A 26,681-nucleotide genomic window follows, 5' to 3' on the forward strand; every position below is an offset into this window, starting at 1 on the left:
TATCATAAATCCCTGAATATTTTACAAAAACTATACCAATCGGTTTTCCATTCTTAAAACTTAATTTACACCATTGAATTCATCTTAATGCTGCCAGCGTTTTCAGCTGTACACAATTATTTTCCATGTATTCAATAAACGTTTTCCAATCTTCTCTAAATGTATGTTCTTCTCGTTCTCTTATCCTATATGTTAAGTCTGCAAGCTGCGCATATTCTGTCAACTGAAGTTGCCATTCTTCTCGTTTTCCAGTTTTGAGCTGACAAACCAGGGGCCGCAGTTGTTGCATGTATGCATAAATAAACAAAAAAAATCACTTCCTTTTAATAAGGTGCACAGAACCAAGATTTCGGGTTATGGCAACCGGTGAAAATTAAAAGAAAGGGAAGATTGATTTATCCATTAAAACTGCATTTTCCAATTTCCCCCTTTTATTTAAATATTTCTGCTATCTTTTAAGTGGTTTAAACATCTGAATTTAGATTAATTGCGCTATCTTTTTGTTCTGTTTTACATAATTCTTCAGATATTCTGCGAGCATTTTTCACTTTTCCTTAAAAACGCTCATCTTCCCGGTTTCTTATTCCCATTTTTCCATTCTACATATTCCATTGATTAATCTGCCTCCCCCCCCCTTTGGAAAGCGCTTTAAGAACTCTTAGCAGAATCTGCCGTTCATTTCACCAAATGTCTTCATCTTTTTCTCTCCTCCCTTCCCCCAAAACCCGACAACCATGCAGAGTTTGGCTTGAAGCTGGGGAGCCAGATATTTATAAAACACATCACGGACACAGGATTGGCGGCTAAGGACAGTTCTTTGCAGGAGGGGGACCTCATATTGAAGGTGAGTGGGGCAGGAAGGCTTCTGGTCTCTTGACGAAAGTTATTTTAAACATTTTCCCCCAACTCATTATATATCATTTCCCAGAATTCCTTTATCACTTTACAGTTCCATCACATATGATAAAAGGCCATATATTTCCTTACATTTCCAACAGACATTTGAGCTAGTCTAGTCCTATACATTTTCTAACCTAACTCTTGGCTCAGTTTGCCGAGCGCGGGATGCTGAATCTCCGGGTTCAAGAGAATCTCCTCTCTTTCCAGATCAACGGGGTGTCGAGTGAGAATCTGTCCCTGGAGGAGACGCGGCGGCTGATCGAGCTCTCAGAGGGGAGGCTGACTCTGGTGGTCCTTCGGGATAACAGCCAATTCCTGGTGAACATCCCCCAAGTGAGAGACAGCGAAAGCGAAAGCTCCCATCTGGACGGTGAGTGAGGGGCAGGGAGGCGAGGGCACGTCCGGATGCCCTCTGGGGGTCCCATCCTGGGAGGAGCTGGGAAAGATCACTTCCAAACTGCACCCGCAGAGTTGGAGGAAGTTTCCCGACTCAGAGTAGACCCCTCCTGAAATAAAACAGTTTTCAAAACTCTGATACAGGGCACATCAAACTTCACCTTTCCCTAAAAAATACTGTATTTTTATCGAAACTTTGAAATAAAGGTAAAAGAAAACTTTTTTTGCGGGGGGGGGGGGGTGTCACATAATTCAAGAAAAGGTTAAAGTCAGGTTTCTTTTATATATACAGTGGTACCTCGGTTTTCAAGCGTCTCAGAAAGCGTTTCGGTTTTCGAACCCAGAAGTAAATGCTTCTGTTTTCAAATGTGTTTTTTCTTTCTTTTTAAATATATTTTTCATTAAATTTTCTGTTTTTCCATTTTAAAATACTCATTTAAACATCCTTGAAATATCAGTGACTTCCCTTCTTCTCTTTCCATGGTTCTTTCTTCATAAATCCCTGCATATTTTACATAAACCATACCATTCTGTATTCCATTATTGCATCCATCAAAACTTCTTTGCACTGCTGAATCTATCCTAATGCTGCCAACATTTTCAGGTGTACACAATTTCCCCCCATATATTCAATAAACTTTTTCCAATCTTCTCTAAACGTATATTCTTCTTGCTCTCTTATTCTATATGTTAGGTCCGCAATCTGCGCATATTTAGCTTAAGTTGCCATTCTTCTTTAGTCAGAACCTTGCTCGGTCCGGGAATCGGCGTGTTTTTACATGAGTAGAATGTGTGCTTTTATTTAAAATGCATCTCTGGGTTATTTGTGGGGCCTAGGAATTCGTTCATCCCCCCCAAAAAAATAGTCCGGCCCCCCACAAGGTCTGAGGGACAGTGGACCGGCCCCCTGCTAAAAAGGTTTGCTGACCCCTGGCTTAGTACCTGCAGAAGTGACGCACAGTGAAATTATTTCTCTTTTGTTTTCTTTTTCTAAAGACATCTCTGACCTCGGCTCGGACATTTCGCCGCCTCCAGCTCCCCCAGCGAGTGTGCCGAACTCCCCGGGATCTCCAAAGTGGAATCCTGCCCCGTAAGCTTCTCTCCGAGATGCACGTATGGGTGGCGAGTTTTTCGTTTCCTTTGCCCAGCCTGTCCCACCACCGTCTCTCTCCCTCTCTCTCCCTCCCTCTCCCTCCCTCTCTCTCTCCCCCTCCCTCCCTCTCCCCCTCTCTCTCTCTTTCTCTCTCTCTCTCTCCTTCTCCCTCTCCCTCTCTTTCTCTCTTTCTCTCCTTCTGTCTATCTCTCCCTCTCCCCCCCTCTCTCCCTCTCCCCCCTCTCTCCCTCTCTCTCTCTCTTTCTCTCTCTCTCCCTCCCTCTCTCTTTTTTTTCTCTCTCTCCCCCCCTCTTTCTATCACTCTCTCTCTCTTTCTCTCTCTCTCCCCCTCTCTCTCCCTCTCTTCCCTATGTTCTGACAATTCGCCCCCCCCCCCCATGCAGCAATGGGACTGGAATGAAGGGGAGCCGGGATTCCCATTCCTATAGCACAGCGGTTACAAGGTCGGACTACGGCCTGGGTTCGAATCCTCCCACTCGCCGGTGAAGCTCGCTCCATGGCCTGGAGCTGATTGCAGCCTCACCTACTTTGCCGTGCTGTTGTGAGAATAAAATGGAAAGGGGTGGTGGGTATCCTTATTAACCACCTCAAACTCCTTGGAGGAAAGGCGGGATATAAAATTTCTATCTTATCACTTATATTTCAACTTTTTCTTCATTTATAGCCCACCTGAATCAAAAGTGTGTTTTGAATTCACTTGCAAAATTTTCTCAAAATTCCAGTGCCTGCTCTTCCCCTCCCCCCTCCTTTTCACCACTTTGTTTGTTTTTGGGGTTTTTATTATTTTATGTTATTATTTTAAAATGTCACTTTTTGTTATTAGTTTTTGTTGTTTAAAATTTTATTTCATGCTATTTATTACTATTATTTTATGTTGTTATTTAAATTTTTATTATTTTATCTTATTTAAAATTTTATTGTTACGTTATTATTTTAAAATGTTACAGTATTTTATATTAGTTTGTTATTTAAATTTTTATCATTTTCTGTTATTTTAAAATGTCATTCCATCTATCTCACCACGATTCATTCTAGCTATTGGATCCAGCTTCCCCCTGTATTTTCTATTTACGGATTTATTCTAGGCACAGCCAAATTTTGCTTGTTGAACTTTGTCTCATTAGATAAGTGTTAAAGCATTCCCACTCCTTCATTGGTTGGTTTATTCCTTAATAATTCGGTCATTTTTGCAAGTTCCAAAGTACTTGCTTAACTTTTAATTCCTATTCTTCTCTAGTGCTTTTTTAAAAAATCTCCTTCCCTCCCCCAAAGCAGGACCCTACGGCGCTCTAGCAGGGAGCAAACATCACCCGAAAATTTGATGACACCCCCACTTCACGGTGAGCTCCTCTCCTGCCTCTCACATCTCTCTGTCAAGGTGGCTGATTTCTGGTTGCGAAGGCGGATGAGAGGTTTTACGGCAGGAACTCAGGCCCTTGTGAGGGTCAGATGTGGCCCCCAGGCCTCTCAATCTGCGGCGGCCATTTTGGAACTGGGTGGAGCATGCTCAGAAGTGACTTTTGATGCTGCTCTGCCCAGTTCCAAAATGGCTGCAGCGCGACTTCTGGTGCGGCGGCCATTTTGGATCTGGGCAGAGCAGCATCAAAAGTCGCTTCTGAGCATGCTCCGCCCAGTTCCAAAATGGCGGCAGTGCTACTTCCGGTCTGCTACTTCCGGTCCGATCCCTTATTTTTCTGGCAACCCAGTCAAATGCATGGGGTACAAACATTAAATTATTTTTATTATTATTAAAATGTGTGGTGCCAACGGGTTGCCCGTGAAATTATTGTTGAGCTTTCTTTGGGAACCCGCCCCCAGAATTGGGTGCCTTTTTTTTTGCATTTTTTAAGCATTAAAAAAATAATAGCACTTGTCTTACGTCCGGCTTTCCCCAGACATTTTCTGATCAGCAAAAATCCACCCGGGAGCCGTTTTATAGGCTGGTTCCCAGAGTTACCTAGTGGTTGGCAGCCCTACCCTAGTCTAGAAATGGAGATTGCGGTTTTCAAACTGTCCCTGTGTTTCCCCTCCATGCCAGAAGTCCAAGGGAGCCCCGAAAACAACTGCGATGCCCACACTGACACTTTCGCCTCCCAGACTGGCGCAAATTATGGGTAAGGAGCATGACAGGGTCCTACGGCTCCTGGATGTTGCGGCCGGTAAACTCCAGAGTCGGCCGCACGCACGCTGGCGCTGAGAGCATCTTGCGTCTTCCCCTGTTTCAGATACAGCCCTGATTCCAAGGTGGTGCGTTTCATAAAAGCCAAGAACATCGGTCTCCGCCTAGCTGGTGGCAACGATGTCGGCATCTTCGTTGCTGGAGTGCAGGAAGGCAGCCCGGCCAAGATCCAAGGCATCGAGGAAGGAGATCAGATCCTTCAGGTAACCGGATCCCTCACCCAAGAACTGCCCTGAGCTTCTTGGGCTTGCCAATCGGAAGGTCGGCAGTTCGAATCCCAGCGATGGGGTGAGCTCCCGTTGCTCCGCCCCAGCTTCTGCCAACCTAGCAGTTCAAAAGCACGCCAGCACAAGTAGATAAATAGGTACCACTGCGGCAGGAAGGTAAACGGCGTTTCCGTGCACTCTGGTTTCCGTCATGCGCCAGAAGCGGTTTAGTCCTGCTGGCCACATGACCTGGAAAGCTGTCTGCGGACAAACGCCGGGTCCCTCGGCCCGAAAGCGAAATGAGACCACAACCCCATAGTCGCCTTTGACTGGACTTAACCGTCCAGGGGTCCTTTACCTTTTTACTGTGTGCCGGAAAAGTTGGAACAAGGCAGGGGTTTTTTATTTAGCAAAATTCAGGTGGCTGGATTTTGAAAAATAAACCTTTGTGTACATTCTCTACTGAAGAACAGAATGGGCAATCAAAGAAATGTCTGAACATTTCAGTGTAGTGTAGTACAGGACCAAAAGAACAGTTTTTTATTTGCAGAATATGGATAGGTAGCTTTGCAAATGGATCAGAAATGAAAAGGTCTGAAAAGAGGAAGGCTTGGTGGGGAGATGAGTTTGTTTGTCTCAAATGGGACCTGATATAAATGAGATTTTTTGTCAAAAGCAAGGTCACACCTCTCCTATGTTAAAGAACAGAGGTAAGAGACTCATTTCCAAATGTATTTTGGGAAGGATCCCTGTTCTTGTGCAGCTGTGTTGTTTTATTGCAGAGTTGGAAGGGTACCCCCGGGGTCATCTAGTTCAACCCCCTGCAATGCAGGAATCACCGAACATGGAGCTTGAACCCACATCCCTAAGATTAAGACTCTCAAAGTCTCCTGGCCCAGTAAAGTAGCTGTGTTCCGTGTTATAAATCAAGAACTGCTAGTTAGTGGTGTGGCACAAGCAGATTTTTATCCTGAAAGTGTGATGCAGAGGGGGGAAAGGGGACCCCGATGGTCATCCAGCCGAACCCCCTTGCAATGCAGGAAAATGTTGCCCATTGCGAGACTCAAACCTATGACCCTGAGATTGAAGAGTCTCATGCTCTACTAAGAAGCACTGCTCTGAGCGGTTTGGAAGAGTCTGTTTCAGAGGTGAAAACAAGTGTGTGTTCAGACAGAGGTGCAGAATGTTGTTCCTTCTGCTTCCTTACTCCTTGCTCCCTGACTCCTGCCCACAGGTGAACGAGCAAATTTTTCACAACCTCACCCGTGAAGAGGCCATTCAGTACCTCCTGGAGTTGCCGCCGGGCGAAGAGGTGGCGTTGCACGTTCAGAATAAGCAGGACAGTGAGTAACTCGGCCTTGGCGTGTCCCTCATTTGCCATTGCTTATTTTTTATTTTTTTATGGAAGGCAAGAAAAGAGAGTGATAGATCAACTGGCAGAACAGAGATCTTCAGGGCTCGTTTTTGTAGGCCCTCTAACTTTCCCGAATGCCAGCAAGGCTGAACATTGGAGTAACGTGATGTCAGTGTTGGAAACTTAGATATATAAGCTAATTGCCAAATGACACCTTAAACCTAGGCTACGGTTGCCACATACGGTTGCTTTTTTGCGGTGACATTTATTATTATTAATATTATTTTACTATTATTCTTATTAGTACTACTACCACTACTACTACTATTTTCATTTCTATACTGCTTTGTATTTTAAAGGGGGGGGAAATCTCAAAAGCGGTTTAAAACACATTGAAATGCCAAATAAAACCACATCCAAGGGAAATATTTCAGATCCTTCTCTAAGGGACATTTGGCTTCCCCCCCTGTTTATTGCCCTACTTATTTTATAGAGCTGCCCCATAGCAGAAGGACTCTAGGAAGGCATGGTGGTGTAGTGGTTAGAGTGTTGGGCGAGGACCTGATTGATCAGGGTTCGAATCCCCACTCGGCCATGAAGCTCACAAGGTGACCTTCAGAGTCTGTCGCAGCCTCTTGGCCTACCTCACAGGGTTGTTGTATTGAGGGTGAAACCGTGGAGAAAAGGGTGCAAGGAATAAGCTCTTTTGCTGAGCTGCTTAAGAAAGGGCCCGCCAGATGGAGACGCCAGCCCAGAGATCTCCGCAGGGTCAGACCCGCGCCAATGTGCCTGGCGCCTACGGGGTTTCAAAGATGCTCCTTTTTGAAAGCGCACTGCTCTGAGTTGGAAATGCAGCTCGGTTGTGGGTGGGAAGCAGGGTCTCACTGCTTCAATAGGGTTGGGGCCTTGGGGATGCGGGATGTGATTCATGTGAGGCAGTCAAGTACAACATTCCTTGTAATGCTGGAGGAGACGTGCGAGGGAATGTTTGGTCCAGCCAGTTGAAAACTTCCTGTTCCTCCTGGCTGAAGCACCCTTCCTTTTGCATGTGATAGAAGGTGGGCGTGACCTTACCTGTCCAGGTAAAAAAGGACGAGTCACGCAGCACACCTCCCTCTCTTTTTGACTTCTTTCTTCGTTTGACCAGCTTTTAGCTAGGACTGCTCTGCTAGCTCTCAGCTGGCAGAAGCACTGGGATTATTCCCCCATATGGGGTAGATCCGCTTGTACATATTTGTAACTAAGTCTGCCTTCAGGAATTCAACTGTGAACTGTTGTGAGTAAACCTCTTTTATTGACTTTGAATAAGAATGTGGTGTCTTTATTCTTTAGAGCAGGATTAAAGGGAATTTACCAGGAATGTATAATTCAATCTGAAGACAGACTGAGTTGTATAATAGCGAGAGGCTCACACGAGCCTGCAACCAGCTCTCTGCTGTGCATGTAAAAAGGGGAATGTAACTCTGCTAAGTAAAAGAACTTGCTCGCGCAAGTAGGAAGGATATTAATAAACAATATATCCTCGCCTGCCACCCTGAACATTCCCACAGGGGAGGTGCTATGGCAGGGGTCAGCAAACCTTTTCAGCAGGGGGCCACTCCACTGTCCCTCAGACCTTGTGGGGGCCCGGACTTTATTTCGGGAGGGGGGGAATGAACGAGTTCCTATGCCCCACAAATAACCCAGAGATGCATTTTGAAATAAAGGGACACATTCTACTCATGTAAAAACATGCTGATTCCTGGACCGTCCACGGGCCGGATTGAGAAGGCGATTGGGCCGGATCCGGCCCCCGGGCCTTAGTTTGCCTACCCACATGCTATGGAGAGCCTGGGGTTCAAGCCTTTGGTCCGAGAGTGCTGTCCCTGATTCTCTTTCTCTCCTCATATCAGTCTACAGGAAGATGGTGAAGTCGAACTTGGGCGACTCGTTCTACATCCGCACACATTTCGATTTTGAAAAGGACGCCCCCTCTGCTCTGAGCTTCACCCGGGGCGAGGTCTTTCACGTGGTGGACACCATGTACCGGGGGAAAGTCGGCAGCTGGCTAGCCATGCGGATGGGCAAAGATCTCCAGGAACTCGACAAGGGCATCATCCCTAACCGAAACAGGTATCCTGGGGGGAGATGGGCTGTTTCCAAGCTTCCCTGTGGAAAGTGCTATTTGTCGCACATCCACCGCGATTTGTGCCCCTGGGCGGCTAGATGCCACCCTGCTTTGCCCCTCCAAGGATTGGCTTTGTCGCCAATTGGTTCACATCCCATAACTCCCTGCTTGGAATCCTCGTAATTTCTCATCGTGCCACGAAAGCCCCGTTTCAAATTCCCTGTTGCGCAAGAGCGGCGGTAATGCGGCAGCGCTGGCGAATAATAATAATAATAATAATAATAATAATAATAATAATAATTTATTTGTACCCCGCCCATCTGGCTGGGTTTCCCCAGCCACTCTGGGCGGCTTCCAACAAAGATTTAAAATACATGAAAATTTCACACATTAAAAACTTCCCTGAACAGGGCTGCCTTCAGATGTCTTCTAAATGTCAGGTAGTTATTTATATCTTTGACATCTGATGGGAGGGCGTTCCACAGGGCGGGCGCCACCACCGAGAAGGCCCTCTGCCTGGTTACCTGTAGCTTTGCTTCTCACAGTGAGGGAACCGCCAGAAGACCCTCGGAGCTGGACCTCAGTGTCCGGGCAGAATGATGGGGGTGGAGACGCTCCTTCGGGTATGTTGTTGTTTAGTCGTTTAGTCGTGTCCGACTCTTCGTGACCCCATGGACCATAGCACGCCAGGCACTCCTGTCTTGCACTGCCTCCCGCAATTTGGTCAAACTCATGTTCGTAGCTTCGAGAACACTGTCCAACCATCTTGTCCTCTGTCGTCCCCTTCTCCTAGTGCCCTCAATCTTTCCCAACATCAGGGTCTTTTCCAAGGATTCTTCTCTTCTCATAAGGTGGCCAAAGTATTGGAGCCTGAGCTTCACGATCTGTCCTTCCAGGGAGCACTCAGGGCTGATTTCCTTAAGAATGGATAGGTTTGATCTTCTTTCAGTCCATGGGACTCTCAAGAGTCTCCTCCAGCACCATAATTCAAAAGCATCAATTCTTCGGCGATCAGCCTTCTTTATGGTCCAGCTCTCACTTCCATACATCACTACTGGGAAAACCATAGCTTTAACTATACGGACCTTTGTCGGCAAGGTGATGTCTCTGCTTTTTAAGATGCTGTCTAGGTTTGTCATTGCTTTTCTCCCAAGAAGCAGGCGTCTTTTAATTTCGTGACTGCTGTCACCATCTGCAGTGATCAAGGAGCCCAAGAAAGTAAAATCTCTCACTGCCTCCATTTCTTCCCCTTCTATTTGCCAGGAGGTGATGGGACCAGTGGCCATGATCTTGGTTTTTTTGATGTTGAGCTTCAGACCATATTTTGCGCTCTTCGGGTATACTAATAATAATAATAATAATAATTTATTATTTATACCCCGCCCATCTGGCCGGGTTCCCCCAGCCACTCTGGGCGGCTTCCAACAAAACAGAAATTCTAAAATACAGAAATCCATCAAACATTAAAATACAGAGATCCATCAAACATTAAAAGCTTCCCTAAACAGGGCTGCCTTGAGATGCCTTCTAAAGGTCTGGTAGTTGTTGTTCTCTTTGACCTCTAGTGGGAGGGCATTCCACAGGGTGGGAGCCACTACCGAGAAGGCCCTCTGCCTGGTTCCCTGTAACTTGGCTTCTCGTAGTGAGGGAACCGCCAGAAGGCCCTCGGAGCTGGACCTCAGTGTCCGGGCAGAACGATGGGGGTGGAGACGCTCCTTCAGGTATACCGGACCGAGGCCGTTTAGGGCTTTAAAGGTCAACACCAACACTTTGAATTGTGCTCGGAAACGTACTGGGAGCCAATGTAGGTCTTTCAGGACTGGTGTTATGTGGTCTCGGCGGCCGCTCCCAGTCACCAGTCTAGCTGCCGCATTCTGGATTAGTTGTAGTTTCCGGGTCACCTTCAAAGGTAGCCCCACGTAGAGCGCATTGCAGTAGTCCAAGCGGGAGATAACTAGAGCATGCACCACTCTGGAGAGACAGTCAGTGGGCAGGTAGGGACTCAGCCTGCGTACCAGATGGAGCTGATAAACAGCTGCCTTGGACACCGAGTTGACCTGTGCCTCCATGGACAGCTGTGAGTCTAAAATGACTCCCAGGCTGCGCACCTGGTCTTTCAGGGGCACAGTTACCCCATTCAGGACCAGGGAGTCCTCCACACCCGCCCGCCTCCTGTCCCCCACAAACAGTACTTCTGTCTTGTCAGGATTCAATCTCAATCTGTTAGCCGCCATCCATCCTCCAACCGCCTCCAAGCACTCACACAGGACCTTCACCGCCTTCACTGGTTCTGATTTAAAAGAGAGGTAGAGCTGGGTATCATCAGCATACTGATGGACACCCAGCCCAAACCTCCTGATGATCTCTCCCAGCGGCTGCATATAGATGTTAAAAAGCATGGGGGAGAGGACAGAACCCTGAGGCACCCCACAAGTGAGAGCCCAGGGGTCTGAACACTCATCCCCCACCACCACTTTCTGAACACGGCCCAGGAGGAAGGCGCGGAACCACTGCATAACAGTGCCCCCAGGGCCCTTTAGGGCTTTAAAGGTCAGCACCAACACTTTGAATTATGCTCAGAAAGCATCACACCGCAGTGAATAAATGGGGCAACGTGCGGGCAGCCCGACATAAATGCACCACAAATGCGCGAATGTTGCGTCAATGCCCATACGCTGAAAGCACTCAGCTGCCACTTATTTTTTTGAATTTTTATATTTAAGTTGTTTTATTAGTTTTACATAGAGATTATACACAACAATCACAACAGTTCCAAAGTAAGAGACCCAAAAGGAACCCCCCCCCCCAAAAAAGAGGTTCTCTTGAACCTTCAAACCTCCTTCCTTCCCTCCACGGGTTCAATTTCCAAATTTTATTCCCGCATCTTATACCGTAATCTATCCATAGTATCCAAAGTTCATGTTACTTTACAAGCGTCCTTGAATTCTTGCCAATGACTTCAGTTGTTTACAGTGGTCTCTAAAATAGGTTAAAAAGTTATTCCAGTCCTTCACAAATATTTGGTCTTCCTGGTTTCTTATCTTTCTTGTCAGTCTTGCCATTGAGAAGACAGAAGTACTGTTCGTGGGGGACAGGAGGCGGGCAGGTGTGGAGGATTCCCTGGTCCTGAATGGGGTAACTGTGCTCTTGAAGGACCAGGTGCACAGCCTGGTAGTCATTTTGGACTCACAGCTGTCCATGGAGGCGCAGGTCAATTCTGTGTCCAGGGCAGCTGTCTTATCAGCTCCATCTGGTACGCAGGATGAGACCCTACCTGCCTGCGACTGTCTCGCCAGAGTGCTGCATGCTCTAGTTATCTCTCGCTTGGACTACTGCAATGCGCTCTACGTGGGGCTACCTTTGAAGGTGACCCGGAAACTACAACTAACCCAGAATGCGACAGCTAGACTGGTGACTGGGAGCGGCCGCCAAAACCATATAACACCAGTCCTGAAAGACCTACATTGACTCCCAGTACGTTTCCGAGCACAATTCAAAGTGTTGGTGCTGACCTTTAAAGCCCTAAACGGCCTCGGTCCAGTACCTGAAGGAGCGTCTCCTCCCCCATCGTTCTGCCCGGACACTGAGGTCCAGCACCGAGGGCCTTCTGGCGGTTCCCTCGCTACGAGAAGCCAAGTTACAGGGAACCAGGCAGAGGGCCTTCTCGGTGGTGGCACCCACCCTGTGGAATGCCCTCCCACCAGAGGTCAAAGAGAACAACAACTACCAGACCTTTAGAAGGCATCTCAAGGCAGCCCTGTTTAGGGAAGCTTTTAATGTTTGATGGATTTCTGTATTTTTATATTTTGTTGGAAGCCGCCCAGAGTGGCTGGGGGAACCCGGCCAGATGGGCGGGGTATAAATAATAAATTATTATTATTATTATTATTATTATTATTATTATTATTATTATTATTATTATTATCTGGGCATATTCCATCAGCTTGGTCTGGCACTCGTCTCTAGTCGGTACTTTTTCTTCTTTCCATCTCTGGGCTAAGAATATCCTTGCTGCTGTCGTTGCCTACAGAAACAGTCTTTTATTTTCTTTTGGTAGTTCCGCACCTATGATTCCTAACGAAAAAGGCTCTCGGGTTTTTTTTTTTTTGACAAAGGTTATCTTAAACATTTTTTTCAATTCATTATATATCATTTCCCAAAATGCTTTTACCACCCCACATGACCACCACATATGATAAAAAGGACCTTCTTTTACATTTCCAGCACAAATTTGAACTGGTTCTATACATTTTTGTTTGTTAAAGGGGCCGGTTCCCAGAGCGGTTTAACAAATCGATCCCTCTTCCCAGGGAAACTCTGGGAACTGTTGCGATCAAGTTTTCTCTGGACGAGAAAGCTAAACTATGGCTAGCTGGCGAGAAATCGCAGCAGAAACATTTCCAGCGCGGTGTGTGTGTTCGTGTATGACATTTTACACAGTTCAAGGAAGTTCCGGTTCCATCAACAAGGGAAAAGCTATACATTGCCCACCCAAAAATGAAATCAAATATAAAATGATTCGGTTTTCAGAGAGTGGAATTGCTGCTTCCTACTGGGCACACGAAAGATGCAGCGACAAAACTGCTAGCGCATTTGCAAACCTATGCAGGGCTTGGCCAGTGTGGCGAGGAGAGCCAGTGTGGTATGGTGGTTAAAGGTGTTAGACTCGTAATCTGGTGAACCGGGTTCGATTCCCTGCTCCTCCACATGCAGCTGCTGGGTGACCTTGGGCTAGTCACACTTCTTTGAAGTCTCTCAGCCTCACTCACCTCACAGAGTGTTTGTTGTGGGGAAGGAAGGGAAAGGAGAATGTTAGCCGCTTTGAGACTCCTTCGGGTAGTGATAAAGCGGGATATCAAATCCAAACTCTTCTTCTTCTCGTTTGCACCCCAGGGCGGAGCAGATCGCCAGCCTGGAGTCCGTCCTCAAGGCCACGTCGGGGGCCGCCTCTTCGGGGCCGCGGGCCGAGTTCTGGAAACTGCGGGGACTGCGGGGAGCTAAGAGGAACCTGAGAAAGAGTCGCGAGGACCTGTCCGCCCTCACCAAGCAGGGGCATTACCCGCCCTACGAGAGGGTCATTCTGAAGGAAGGTAGGGGCAGCTTGCCTTGATTCTGGGGACTCCAGTGGCAGATTTACGTATAAGTTAAACAAGCTATAGCTTAAAGGTAAAGGGACCCCTGACCATTAGGTCCGGTCGCGGACGACTCTGGGGTTGTGGCACTCATCTCGCTCTATAGGCCGAGGGAGCCGGCGTACAGCTTCCGGGTCATGTGGCCAGCATGACAAAGCCGCTTTTGGCGAACCAGAGCAGCGCATGGAAACACCGTTTACCTTCCCGCCAGAGCGGTACCTATTTATCTACTTTGATGTGCTTTCGAACTGCTAGGTTGGCAGGAGCAGGGAACGAGCAACGGGAGCTCACCCTGTCACGGGGATTCGAACTGCTGACCTTCTGATCGGCAAGCTCTAGGCTCTGTGGTTTAACCCACAGCGCCACCCACGTCCCAGCTATAGCTTAGGGCTCCACAATTATTATTATTATTATTATTATTATTATTATTATTATTATTATTATTATTATTATAACGTAACAATGTCAATAATACTATATTTGGGTATGTTCAGTGTTTTTCGGGGACGATGACGCAGGGGTACGCGTACCCCTAAACATTCTGTGAATGTTTGTACTTTTGTTCATTTACTGCAGGCATCCCCAAACTTCGGCCCTCCAGATGTTTTGGACGACAATTCCCATCTTCCCCGACCACTGGTCCTGTTAAGTAGGGATCATGGGAGTTGTAGGCCAAAACATCTGGAGGGCCGCAGTTTGGGGATGCCTGATTTACTGTATAGTGGACCCTCGAGTACCGTAACTTCCGGTACTGGGTTGTGAACGCGGCAAACCCAGAAGTGTATTCTTCCGGGTTTCGCCCCGCGCACATGCGCAAACACGCTCTATCGCACCACACACGTGCACAGAAGCATCGCCTCTGCTTGCGGATTTTTCGGGGTACGTACGGTGATTCCAGAGGGTCTACTGTATTTATTTCCCCCGATTTGAACTATAAAACGGTGATTTTCTTGAGTCAAAATGAGAGTAACGTTATGCACGAGGCTTAGCCATTGGCCTTTGAGAACCTGGCGCCTTCCAGATCTTTTGGACTACAATTCCCATGCTGGCTGGCGGTTGATGATGGGAGTTGTAGTCCAAAAAATGCACAGAGCGTCGCCTGGGAAACGTCGCCCTGATCTCCTCCGAGACGGAGGGAGATATAGATGCAATAAATGAGGAAGACCCCCCCTGACTTTCCATATCCTCCTCCCTGGCAGCAACCTTTAAGCGCCCAATCGTGATCCTGGGACCCATCGCCGACATCGCCATGCAGAAACTCAGCACTGAATTGCCAGATCAGTTTGAGATTGCAGGTGAGCCTTTTTCCCCGAATCCCGTGGGGCTGGGGGGAGCAGGGAGGGCAAACTGGTGGGTCTCCATATGTCGTCCGACTCACTGTGCTTTGACTGACTCTTGTGCGGTCAAAGATGGAAAAACTTGTTGTTGTTGTTTTTAATTATTTATTTGATTTCCCAGATTAAAATTTTACATTCCCATAACAACATGTAAGGTATTGACATCGCCCAAAAGAGAGGGTGGTAGTGGTTTGACACAGGTTTGCATAAAATTTGAACAGGCTAATTTATATTGTTGTGGGTTTGGGGGTCAGTCTGGATGATCCCCTGAGTCCCTTCCAGTTTGATAGGTAAGTAGGTAGGTAGAGCAGTGTTTCCCAACCTTGTGCCTCCAGATGTTTTGAGACTACAATTCCCATCATCCCTAGCTAGCAAGACCAGTGGTCAGGAATGATGGGAATTGTAGTCCGAAAACAGCTGGAGGCACAAGGTTGGGAAACACTGAGGTAGAGATATAGAGATAAATGTATTTGATTTTCCAGATTAAAATTTTACATTCACATAACAACATAAAATATAAAAACAAGATTCCAAAGAATCTCCTGGACTTCCCTTTGTGGGTCTTGTTTTTAGTCCTTTCCTTCTGCATCTTTTATAACAATCCAAATTTTTACATCTCCATTACGTCCAAAGTCCATTGTTACACTACAAGTGTTATTCCAATCCTACTAACGATTGTTTACAATGGTTTTTAAGATAAGTTATGAATTTCCCCCATTCCTTGTTAAAGCTCTGGTCTTCAAGATTTCTGATTCTTCCGGTCATTTCTGCCATTTCGGCATAAATCAGGCATCCCCAACCTTCGGTCCTACAGATGTTTCGGACTACAGTTCCCATCTTCCCCGACCACTGGTCCTGCTAGCTAGGGATCATGGGAGTTGTAGTCCCAAAACAGCTGGAGGGCCGCAGGTTGGGGATGCCTGGCATAAATCCATCAACTTCACCTGCCATTCTTCTCTGGCTTGGACTTTTATCTTCTTTCCATCTCCATCAAACCTAAATCTGGCCCTCATTTAATGGTAGTTAATATTTGTCAGGAAAACACCCAACTTTCCAGTCATCTGTCTAAACAAGAATATTTCAGGAGGCTCAGAAAATACTGCAGTGAAACCACCTGCCCGATGTCAAGAGGCAGGGAGTTCCATAGAGGAACTGCTCACAAATAGGGGAAGCAGTTCCTAAAGAACAATATCCATCTCTCTCTCTCTTTCCCTCCCCATTTTTAGAGAGCGTGGCGAGAGAAGGAAGCTCGTCGAAGGTTATCAAGTTGGACTCCGTGTGGCATATTGCAAAACAGGTTGGAGGAGTGGGGCGGGGGGAACGTCGTGAAACGGGGCTCCAGCGGGGTGGGAAGCAGGTGCTCCCTCGCTCTGTAGCCCTTCCCTTCAAAATAAGATGCTAGTCCTCATGGTTCTGAAGGGAGAGATGATTTAAACAGGAAGCTGCCTTCTGCCAGGTCAAAGCATTGCTTCCTCCAGCTTAGCATTGTCCACACTGACTGGCATCAGCTTTCTAGGGAACTTCCCCATCTGTAGTCAGAGACGCTGCAAGGGGGCTAATTGAGCTTCTCTTGAACCATGCAATGTCTTGCCTATTAAATCAGATTTAAACACCACACATTATAAATACAGGGTTCCCTTCAGATACCTTCTAAAAGTCAGGTAGTTGTTTATCTCCTTGGCATCTGATGGGGGAGCGTTCCACAGGGCGGGTGCCACCACCGAGAAGGCCCTCTGCCTGGTTCCCTGTAACCGCGCTTCTTGCAGGAAGGGAACCGCCAGAAGGCTCTTGGAGGTGGACCTCAGTGTCCGGGCAGAGCGATGGGGGTGGAGACGCTCCTTCAGGGGTAAAGGGCCGGCGAGGGCTTTCAAGGTCAGCACCAACCCTTTGAATTGAGCTCGGAAACATCCTGGGAGCCAATGTAGGTCTTTCAGGACCAGTCTTATATGGTCTTGGCAGCCACTCCCAGTCACCAGCCTAGCTGCCGCATTCTGGATTAGTTGCAGTTTTCGGGTCACCTTCAAAGGGAGCCCCACATAGAGCGCCTGGCAGTAGTCCAAGCAGGAGATAACTAGAGCATGCACCACTCTGGTGAGATGGTCTGCGAGCAGGGAGGGTCTCAGCCTGCATACCAGATGGAGCTTGGTAGACAGCTGCCCTGGTCACAGAATTGACCTGCGCCCCCATGGACAGCTGTGAGTCCAAAAGGACTGTGAGTCCCATATGGTCTCGGCGGCCGCTCCCAGTCCCCAATCGAGCTGCCGCATTCTGGATTAGTTGCAGTTTTTGGGTCACCTTCAAAGGTAGCCCCACGTAGAGCGCATGGCCGTAGTCCAAGTGGGAGATAACCAGAGCATGCGCCGCTCTGGAGAGACAGTCTGCGGGCAGGGAGGGTCTCTGATGGAGCTGATAGATAGCCGCCCTGGATACACGATTGACACGTGCCTCCACGGACGGCCTCGTTTGTTGCTTTCCCGTCTCTCAGGATAAACACGCCCTTTTGGACATCACCCCGGCTGCCGTGGAGAGGCTCAACTACGTCCAGTACTTCCCCATCGTGGTCTTCTGCGAGCCGGACAGCCGGCAGGGCGTCAAAGCCATGCGCCAGTGGCTGGCCCCGGAATCCAAGAAGAGCTCGCGGCGCCTCTACGCCCAGGCTGGCAAGATGCGGAGGGACTGGAGCCACCTCTTCACAGCCACCATAAGCCTGGCCGGTGGCTCCAACAGCTGGTACCAGAGCCTCAAGGACATCATCCGGGTGCAGCAAGCCCGACCCGTATGGACGACAGAGGAGCAGGTGGGTTCCATCTGGGCATGCGGCGGGGGTATCAGAACCTGGATCTCACATCTTACGCCGCGGTTGTGGCACGCTGGTGTTTTCTTTTTTTTTATGAAATAATTTTCATTTGATTTTTAAAAAATATAAACTTCTAGCAAAATCAGTTTAAAAGCCATATAATGAGATTGCTCTGAATCTCAAGTCTTCCCTCCCCCCCCCCCCGTCCTAATGTCGATATTTACAACTGCATATCAATCCATTACCCATAGTTTTTATTGGTCCAAATTGTCCATAGTCTTTGCTACCTTGCAAGTGAGATTAAACCCTGCTAGTGTTTGCATCTGCTTACAATGAACTCCTTAATAAATTATAATTTTTTCGCATTCTTTTTAAAAGTCCTGAGTATAATTTTGCGGCTGTTTACGCGTACATGAAAAGTCCTTTCTGGTCCTTTGGAATCTCAGTACGTACCTATAATTCCTAATTAAAAAGCTTCTGTTTTTTTTAAACAAAAGTTGTTATTTTTTTCATTTCATTATATATCATCTCCCAGATTTTTTTTATTACCTTACACGTCCACCACACGTGATAAAAGATACCTTCTTTTTCTTTACATTTCCGGCAGGTATTTGTACTTCTTCTATGCATTTTTGCTAACTTACTAGCAATCAAATAGCAATCAAATAATCAAATGTGGCCATTTAAAATACAGTTGTACCTTGGAAGTCGAATGTAATCCGTTCTGGAAGTCCACTCGACTTCCAATAACGTTCAGAAACCCAAGAGCCGCTTCTGATTGGCTGCAGGAAGCTCCTGCAGCCAATCGGAAGTCGCGTCGGACATTTGGCTTCCGAAAATCATTCGAAAAACCGGAACACTCACTTCCGGGTTTCGATCGTTCGGGAGCCAATTTGTTCAGGAGCCAAGGTGTTCGAGAGCCAAGGTACGACTGTATTATCAATTTATCCAAGTACAGTTGCCCAAAATTCTTGCACTCTTAATATGACGCCACCACAGTTTGAGGTAGGATCCAATTTCTGAACATCCCCCCAATTATTTGCCTTCTCTTTCTTCTCCATAATGCATATTTTTAGGAGCCACCTTATTTCTGTGATTTTCCTGTTTTGTTTTGTTTTTAACTTAAACACAGTGTTTTAATTGTTGCACACTGCTTTGGGGCCAAGGGCGATTAATAACCATCATACTAATTAATAATATTAATTTATTTTTTAGCATTGTGCATCATTAAAGATTGGGCTTCCAATTGTTTGCATTTCTTGAGCTTCTTTTTGTCATCTGGTGTCTCTCTGTAATAATGTTTTCTTCTTCTCTCTTTTTCATTGGACCGATCTTGGGATTGTGTTTTTTAAAAAAAGAATGAGGAAGTTTGTAACCCTTTCCAGGAAACATTTTCACCTTATGGGCAGTAGCTTCCATCTAGCATGAACGCATGCAGAAAATTTCCCGTTTCCTTAGATATTTCTCTTCTCTGCCCTCAATGACCTTACGGATGAAACGGGTTTTGACTGGGTTTTTAACAAAATGTTATAATTGTTTTTTATCGCTGGTGTTTTTCGTTGTGAAATTGCTTCGAGGTATTTTACAAGAAGCACATTTCAAACGGAACAAAATCAGTAAGTGCCTGCCTGCTGATCTGCAACAACTTATACCCAAGTATATAAAGTTGGCATGCATTTTAATAGGTAAATTCTCCTTGTAATGTATATATTTTTTAAAAAATAATTTTTATTAGTTTTACAGTTTACAAAAAGAAAAAATATAAAAAAGATACTTTACATAGACAAATTTTCCACCTTCTTTCCACCCCCCCTCCCATGGGCCCTCCCCTGCCACAGGAGAATCCCATGCAGACGAACAGTTGAAGATGATTCATTTTGTGATTGGATTTATGTCCCCCCCTCCCCCACCCCCCCAGAGCCCCCCCCTGCCACCAGAGAGCTCCAGGGTATCGGGGCAGAAAGCAGGAGGACAACCACCCAACCATCCGTTCTCATACAAAAAAAAAAAATCTATACTAAGAAGAAAAAAAAGGAAAAGAAATCAGAAAAAAAGATAAAAAAAGACAAAAAACAAAAATAAAAATCATCTTTTTCAAATCTAGATTAATAAATCATATTTTGTGGGCTTCCCCTACCTCCCCCCTTTCCCGGTTTTCATCTCTTTACTATCCTCTTTAACAGTTTCCTTATCTATAAAATAATTACTTTTCTTCTTCATAAAATTTTTAAACTTAGCTAATACCATTTTCACTAAATCTCTTAATAGCTATAATTCCTAATCCAATTTTTCTTCCCTTGCCTAATTTTTCCCCCTCAATAGACTTCTTAAGATTATTAAATCACTAGACTTCTTTTGTTTTAACTTTTCCCATAATCAACTCTTGCACTCTAACAAATCCCAATATAACCCTTCTTCCCCAAATTCCGGCTACCTCCCTCCAATCCAGCAAGTTCCATAGTCAACAGTCCTAATTTGATCTTAATAATCCATCCTAATAATTACGCTCCCATTCTTCCTTCATCCCACCCCCTTTTTCCAATGTTTTGCCCTCCAGGCGTCCATAGGGCCCCCCTGAGTTTTCTCCCCTTCTTAAATTGTTCTTGTCTTTCTCCTTGTGGGTAATCTGAAATTCCGCTGGTTCCTGTCGTTCCCTCCTCAAAGGAGGGATACTCCGCTTGTCTTTTTGTAAAACAGTGTCAACTTTTCCTTTGTGGTGAGCTTCATTTTGTATTGTATTGTCACAGTCATCATTATTATTAAATTCACACTCCAAATCAGAATCCACATCATTGTCAAAATCATCCAAGTTGCTATCGCTGTCATTGTCACAATCTTCCCCTTCCATTTCAGTACCTTCATTTGTAATGTATATTTTAAACAGATGATTTTTTTGATGTTTTGAATTTATTTTCTTTAGGTCCGCTTGGTTTTTAACTTCTGGCTTTTAACTGATAATTTTAATGTATCTTCTGTGCAATATGGGCGGCTGCCTAATCGTTCTGGATTTGAACACCTCTTAGGATATCATGACCAAACTTTGCATGACAGTTCCTGAGATCAGGAGCTGCTTTTCACCTATATTTGGATGCCTGGTTTTATCCAGATTTTGCACAATCATTCCTGAGATCAGGGAACTGCTTTTCCTCTATATTTGGATAAAACTGGGGGCTATTTTGAATCAAGATGGTGAACTGAACCTTTCAAAACTGCCCTGATTTTTGTCGGAGAGAAGCAAATAAATTTCCTCCTTCTGAGCTTCTAATTAATGCATGAGTTACTTTAAACTACACGAGGGCAATCGAGACATCACCAGGTGCCGAGTCATATTCTTGTTCTCTCCCAACGTGTTGAGACAAGATCTCATCCCATAAATGGTTGTTTCATGAATAAAGTCTCTGAACTCCAGAAACTGTAAGTGATCAAATAAATCTTGCTGACCCAAGCTGCAAGCACTTCTAACAGGTTATGGGCCCAGGCGTTTATTTGGAACCCCAAACGGATTTCCCCAAAGTTTCCCTTTCAAAAGCCTTCCCATTTCAGCCACACGTCTCCAGCGAGAAACCCAGCAAGAAGGGGAGTGGATTTCAAGAGAAGTGAAGAGAAAGGATGAGTGGATTGGACTGGGAAGAAAGAGCCAGCCACAAGGAGCAAAGGAAGGAATCTACAAAAGCAAAAATCCTAGATGTGCCTCTCCCCAAAGAGTATTGGAAAGCAGAAGGGGAAGGCTTGCATTGCTGAGAACTGGAACTTGCAAAGAGATGAACAATGGCTGGAATGTAGGCAAAGGCAGTCAACCCCAAGTTGAAGGAGCAGATTTTTCAACTGTGGATGTTCGAGATAGAGAATCTCCTAGCCAGCTGCTGATTTTGCGCAATCGGATAACAAAGGGCAGGCAAGCAAAAGGTCTGTCTTTCGGTGGAAGATTAACTGATAATACACACCAGAGGATTGGGAAAGCCTTATTCAATTAGGCTGAAACAGGATGGGGACATGCAAACTCACCTGAGTGCCACCCTATAAATTCTTTGGCGATTGAGAACAGTCGGCGATGATTTTGAGGACAACCGTACGGTGGTTTTCGTGTTGTGCCGTTTACCCCAATCCTTTGTTCCACTGATCAATGTCCTGGAGACCCAACCAGAAGCAGAGTTGACAAGCAGTTGAGTCTTCTCCAAACGGGTTGAAGAGCATCACAGGATAGAGAGAGTTATTGGGAACGCAGCACAGACGCTTGTCAAGGAAAGAGCAAAGAAAGTGTTTTCGTTGTGGGAAAATCGGGCATCTAAGGGAATATTAGAAGTCTGGGGTGCAAACTTTAAAACTACCTGGTACAGTGGTACCTCTACTTACAAATTTAATGCGTTCCGAACGCACATTTGTAAGTCGAAAAAATTTGTAAGTCGAATCCCATAGGAATGCATTGGGAGAAAAAAATCGTAAGTAGAAGCAACCCTATCTAAAAATTCGTAAGTAGAAACATTCGTAAGTAGAGTTATTCGTAAGTAGAGGTACCACTGTATGTGGATCACAGGACAAGTTTGGTGAAAGATTTCTGCATTGCAAGGATTTGGTCTAGATGACCCCCGTGGTCCCTTCCAACTCGACAATTCTGTGATTCTATAATGACATGTCCTTGTTGCACCACCTGATCCAAACTACAAAGACCGGATTTACTTTTCCGATGGGAACAGCGACATTCCTGAACGGAAGGGCTGAGCCTTTCTCAAGTGCATCCAGCGAAGATTATTCCCCAAGTAACACCCTCTAGGAATGACCATCCAAGTAGGACCAGAACCACAGCAAAGCGGTGCTAGTTCGGAGAGTCGCTCCAGAAGGACACCACAGTCGATGGTAGCAAAAGCCGCCGAGAGGGCAGGAACAAATTCACAGCGACATGTTCCCCTTGTCTCTCTCTCAACAGAGCTCATCACACAGGGTGACCAAAGCAGTTTCTGTGCCAAAACCAGGCCAAAACCCCAACTGAAGTGGATCCAGAAAATCAGTTTCTTCCAAAAGCGCCTGGATCTGGTCTGCGACCACTCGCTCCAGAACCTTGCCCAGGAAAGGGAGATTAGCAACTGGCCGGTAGTTTAGGTTTTGTCGAATCCAGGGAAGGTTTATTAAGGAGTGGTTTTGCAGCAGCCTCCTTCAAACAGGCAGAGACCACCCGCTCTCCTGAAGAGGCATTGATCACCTCCCTGGCCCGGCCAGCTGTTCCCTCCCTGCTGGTTTTTATCAGCCAAGAGGGGAAAGGGTCTAGAGCGCAAGTGGTCGCCCTGACCGATCCGAGCACCTTGTCCGCATCCTCGAGCCTTACCAGCCGGACACCCTGTGAGATTCACCTGCTATCACAGCAGAGTCAAGGTCTTGGTGAAGGTGGAATTCACAGATACAAAGCCAGACTTCACAGAGATCTGGCGAGACCTTGGCACCCATTGCAAAGCACAAAAGCACCAGGCCGGATGTTGCTTCCCTTAATAAAACACTAGCGAAGTAACTGGAAAGAAAAAAACCTGGCCTTTTTGTATTATCTCAAAGAGGATCTCTGGTTTGAAAGAGCCAAACGACCCTGATCTAGTCTGTGACCTTTGCAAAAAGCACCTGTGGTCCTGAGCAAGCTTGCCAGAGCTTGGAAAGACAAAACCAGCAGTGTCTTAACTTGTGGAAGCGTTTTCTCAAAGCAAAGGCAATCCCCGTTTGTACTCCCAAGCTTCAAGATGACAGGCGGACCTACCTGTTCATTTACGGCGATATAGTGGCCTGCTAGGACCAAAATGAAGAAAGTAGCTAAGTTCTCCAACAATTCAAAGACCTTGCCAACACCACAAGACCTTGTGTCTTGGGACACAAATTGAGTGTGAAGACTGACATTTTCCTTCTTAGCCAGTTGCAGAAAACTGCAAAATTGCTTGCTTTTTTGGGTTGTTTTTTTTGGGGAATGTTGGAAGCCAAGGTTTCTGAGATGCTCTTGGAGGTCAAGTTTTGGGGGGAAAACGTTCCATGGGGTCACGAAGAGTCGGACACGACTAGATGACTAAACAACAACTTTGGCTCTTCTGTGCCTTTACCCAGCAAGAAACAATACAGAAAGGCAATTGGCATTCTGTTGGGGGCCTGTTGGCGTCCTATGCAAAAAGGTTGAGTTCCCTACTAGAGCTGATTTGAAGTGCTGTCCAGCGACTCACGCACACCTAAAAGGTACTATGTCTCTTAAACTTCATCTTCTAGCTGACAAGCCAGCTCTGGTTTGGTTACGTTGATGTCCAATGGGCAAGAGTTTGGTCAAGGCACGATCAGCTGGCCATACAAGAAGCAATCCCCCGTTTCTCTGTCTTCTGCAAATGCTGAATGCCTTATTGCCATCTCAGCCTGCCGAGAAGCACGATGGCTTATTCAACCACTGCGTGGTCTTGGAAACTTCTCCTACCTGGGCAGTTATCTTTCCACAAGGGCTGACATTGATGCCGAAATCCAGCATCGCCTGAGCTCTGCGAGTGGGGCTTTCTCCCGATTGAAGTGCAGAGGGTTTGAGGACCGGGACATTTGCAGGGAAACCAAAATGCTTGTTTGCAAAGCTATTGCACTACGAACCTTACTATATGCTTGTGAAACATGGACCACTTATAAACACCATCTCCAACTCCTTGAACGATTCCATCAACGGTGCCTCCGAAAAATATTACACATCACTTGGGAAGATAGGCGAACTAATATCAGTGTACTGGAAGAAGCAAAGATCACCAGTGTTGAAGCAATGATTCTTCAACTTCAACTTGGTTGGACTGGTCATGTTGTGCGGATGCCTGATTCTCGTCTTCCAAAGCAACTACTCTATTCCAAACTTAAAAATGGAAAGTGTAATGCTGGTGGTCAACAAAAGAGGTTTAAAGACTGTCTCAAGGCAAATCTAAGAAAAAGTAGTATAAACACAGACAACTGGGAAACACTCCAGTTGGAGAACAGCCTTTAACAAATGTGTTGTGGGCTTTGAAGACGCTCAAACTCAGGACGCAAGGGAGAAACGTGCTAAGAGGAAGACATGCTTGGCAAATCCACACCGTGATCAACTCCTGCCTGGATACCTATGTCCCCACTGTGGAAGGACGTGTAGATCCAGAATTGGTCTCCAAAGTCACTTCTGGAGTCACTGTTAAGACCATGTTTATAGAAGACAGTCTTACTCGGCTACGAGTGATTGCCATAGCCAAAGACAATAAGGTCTTGGAAACAGCAGCAGCTAAGCTCTCCGAGGACCATGGAGGCTGTCACAGCCTGAGAAGATAAACCCAAAGACTAAACACATTGGCGTAAAGTTATCTCCTTCTCAAGGACGTGCAACAAGATGGCATCGTTGGCCGGCGGTCTGAGCTGTCCGCAATTTGCCACTGCAAGTTGCCATCCTGTCTCTTCCTCACCCGAGAATGCAAATGTATTTGAGAAGGCAGGTGGTATTGCAAAAAAGCAAAATACCTTTCCTTCTTCTGGACTTCTGGCTAATGCATGTGTTGCTTGGAACCCTGCAAAGGTGCTGTTTTGTTTATAAATCGAGCCGGCACTAGTTCCGTAGCCTCTCTGCCTAGGCTAAATCCTGTCACAGGGGCACAGAGCCATTTAGTTGTTCTCTCCCAACATGTTGAGAGGCAAGACCTTTCGTCTCTGCTCATCCTATAAATAGTTCCCGCCGAGAGGAATCTGTTCCTGCGTAAATAAAGTCTCTCTGAACTCCAGAAACTGTAAGTGATCGTTTTGGCCTAATTCACCCGAAATGCGAGCTCCCCTAACGCTTTTAAAACCCCGCTTTAGAAACTGCCCTGATTTTAACAACTGACTTCGAAGCTGCCCTGCATTTATTAAGTGCTATGGTTTTTTAAAAATGCACCGACTTGGGGGTGGGCTATTAGAATTCCAGAGCGACACACCGTGTGCACCGAGTAAATTTATATTTTGTGTGAACCGCTTTGAGGGTTTTTTTTAAAAAATCCTTAAGTGATACGCAGGTTATGTTAAAATAAACTCACCCACCTCCCTTTTCCACCCAGGTGGATGTTCCAGCCGAGGAAGGCTTGGACCTGTTGAACCAGCCCTCGCCCACCAGCCCGGGCTACCTGACCTGCGACAGCCGGGCCAACAGCGACTACGATGAGACGGACGCAGAAGGGGAAGCTTACACTGACCAAGAGCTCGAGGAATCCTATCAGGAGCCGGCCCTGGCTCGCTCCTCGGAACCCACCGAGCAAAACACGGAGCAGGACCTCAGCGAGCGAGTAGCGGCCGCTTTGGCTTACCCCGTTAAGCAGGTAAGGAGCCCCAAAAGAGTTCCTTTTAAAAAATAATAATTTATATTCATTTTATAAGGAAAGAAACACACAAACATACAAAAATGAAAAAAACAACAACACAAAAATACTTCTTGCACTCTCATAACTTCTTCTTTTATATGCCTGTTGTCTTTGTCCATGGAGTTTTCTTGGCAGGGATACTGGAGTGGCTTGCCAATTCCTTCTCCAGGTGGATCACGTTTGGTCAAAACATAACTTCTCCAAGTTATTTAAGCCCCTTCGCCACAACAAGGCAGTGATCCATGAAGGACCCATGGACTGCAAGAAGATCAAACCTATCAATTCTGAAGGAAATCAGCCCTGAGTGCTCACTGGAAGGACAGATCGTGAAGCTGAGGCTCCAATACTTTGCTGAGGCTCCAAGACTTTGGCCACCTCATGAGAAGAGAAGACTCCCTGGAAAAGACCCTGATGTTGGGAAAGATGGAGGGCACTAGGAGAAGGGGACAACAGAGGACAACATGGTTGGACAGTGTTCTCGAAGCTACGAACATGAGTCTGACCAAACTGCGGGAGGCAGTGCAAGACAGGAGTGCCTGGCGTGCTCTGGTCCATGGGGTCACGAAGAGTCTGACACGACTAAACGACTAAACAACAACAACAACAAATGCCAAAAACCTATAATTACTTCCCTAGACAATATTAAATATTACAATATTTTTTTCAAATATAATTTGAATTTTTTCCAATCTTTCTCCACCGTCTCTTCTCCCTGGTCACGGAGTCTCCCAGTCAGCTCGGCAAGTTCCATGAAGTCCATCATATTCATTTGCCATTCATCTTATCGTTGGTCTATCTTGACTCTTCCCATTCTTAG

At 46.2% G+C, this 26,681-nt stretch overlaps 1 protein-coding gene across 8 annotated transcripts in view; it reads left to right on the forward strand.

Moving 5' to 3' along the window:
• TJP3 (tight junction protein 3) overlaps positions 1-26,681 on the forward strand; it is a 50,409-nt gene that overhangs the window by 21,827 nt on the left and 1,901 nt on the right. For 4 of the 8 annotated variants that reach the window (XM_035118116.3, XM_035118117.3, XM_035118113.3 and 1 more), the window contains exons 6-18: positions 741-844; positions 1,108-1,270; positions 2,293-2,386; positions 3,683-3,750; positions 4,449-4,524; positions 4,636-4,792; positions 6,030-6,138; positions 8,042-8,261; positions 13,150-13,346; positions 14,588-14,683; positions 15,952-16,022; positions 17,211-17,522; positions 25,565-25,822. In XM_035118116.3, coding sequence (XP_034974007.3) covers positions 741-844; positions 1,108-1,270; positions 2,293-2,386; positions 3,683-3,750; positions 4,449-4,524; positions 4,636-4,792; positions 6,030-6,138; positions 8,042-8,261; positions 13,150-13,346; positions 14,588-14,683; positions 15,952-16,022; positions 17,211-17,522; positions 25,565-25,822 — 1,925 coding nt within the window. The remainder of the gene's footprint in view (positions 1-740; positions 845-1,107; positions 1,271-2,292; positions 2,387-3,682; positions 3,751-4,448; positions 4,525-4,635; positions 4,793-6,029; positions 6,139-8,041; positions 8,262-13,149; positions 13,347-14,587; positions 14,684-15,951; positions 16,023-17,210; positions 17,523-25,564; positions 25,823-26,681) is intronic. The other 4 variants (XM_088673053.1, XM_088673055.1, XM_088673052.1 and 1 more) reach the window with 1 other exon arrangement.

This window comes from Zootoca vivipara, chromosome 6, assembly GCF_965207765.1.
Source record: "Zootoca vivipara chromosome 6, rZooViv2.hap1.1, whole genome shotgun sequence".
NCBI lineage: Eukaryota > Metazoa > Chordata > Lepidosauria > Squamata > Lacertidae > Zootoca > Zootoca vivipara.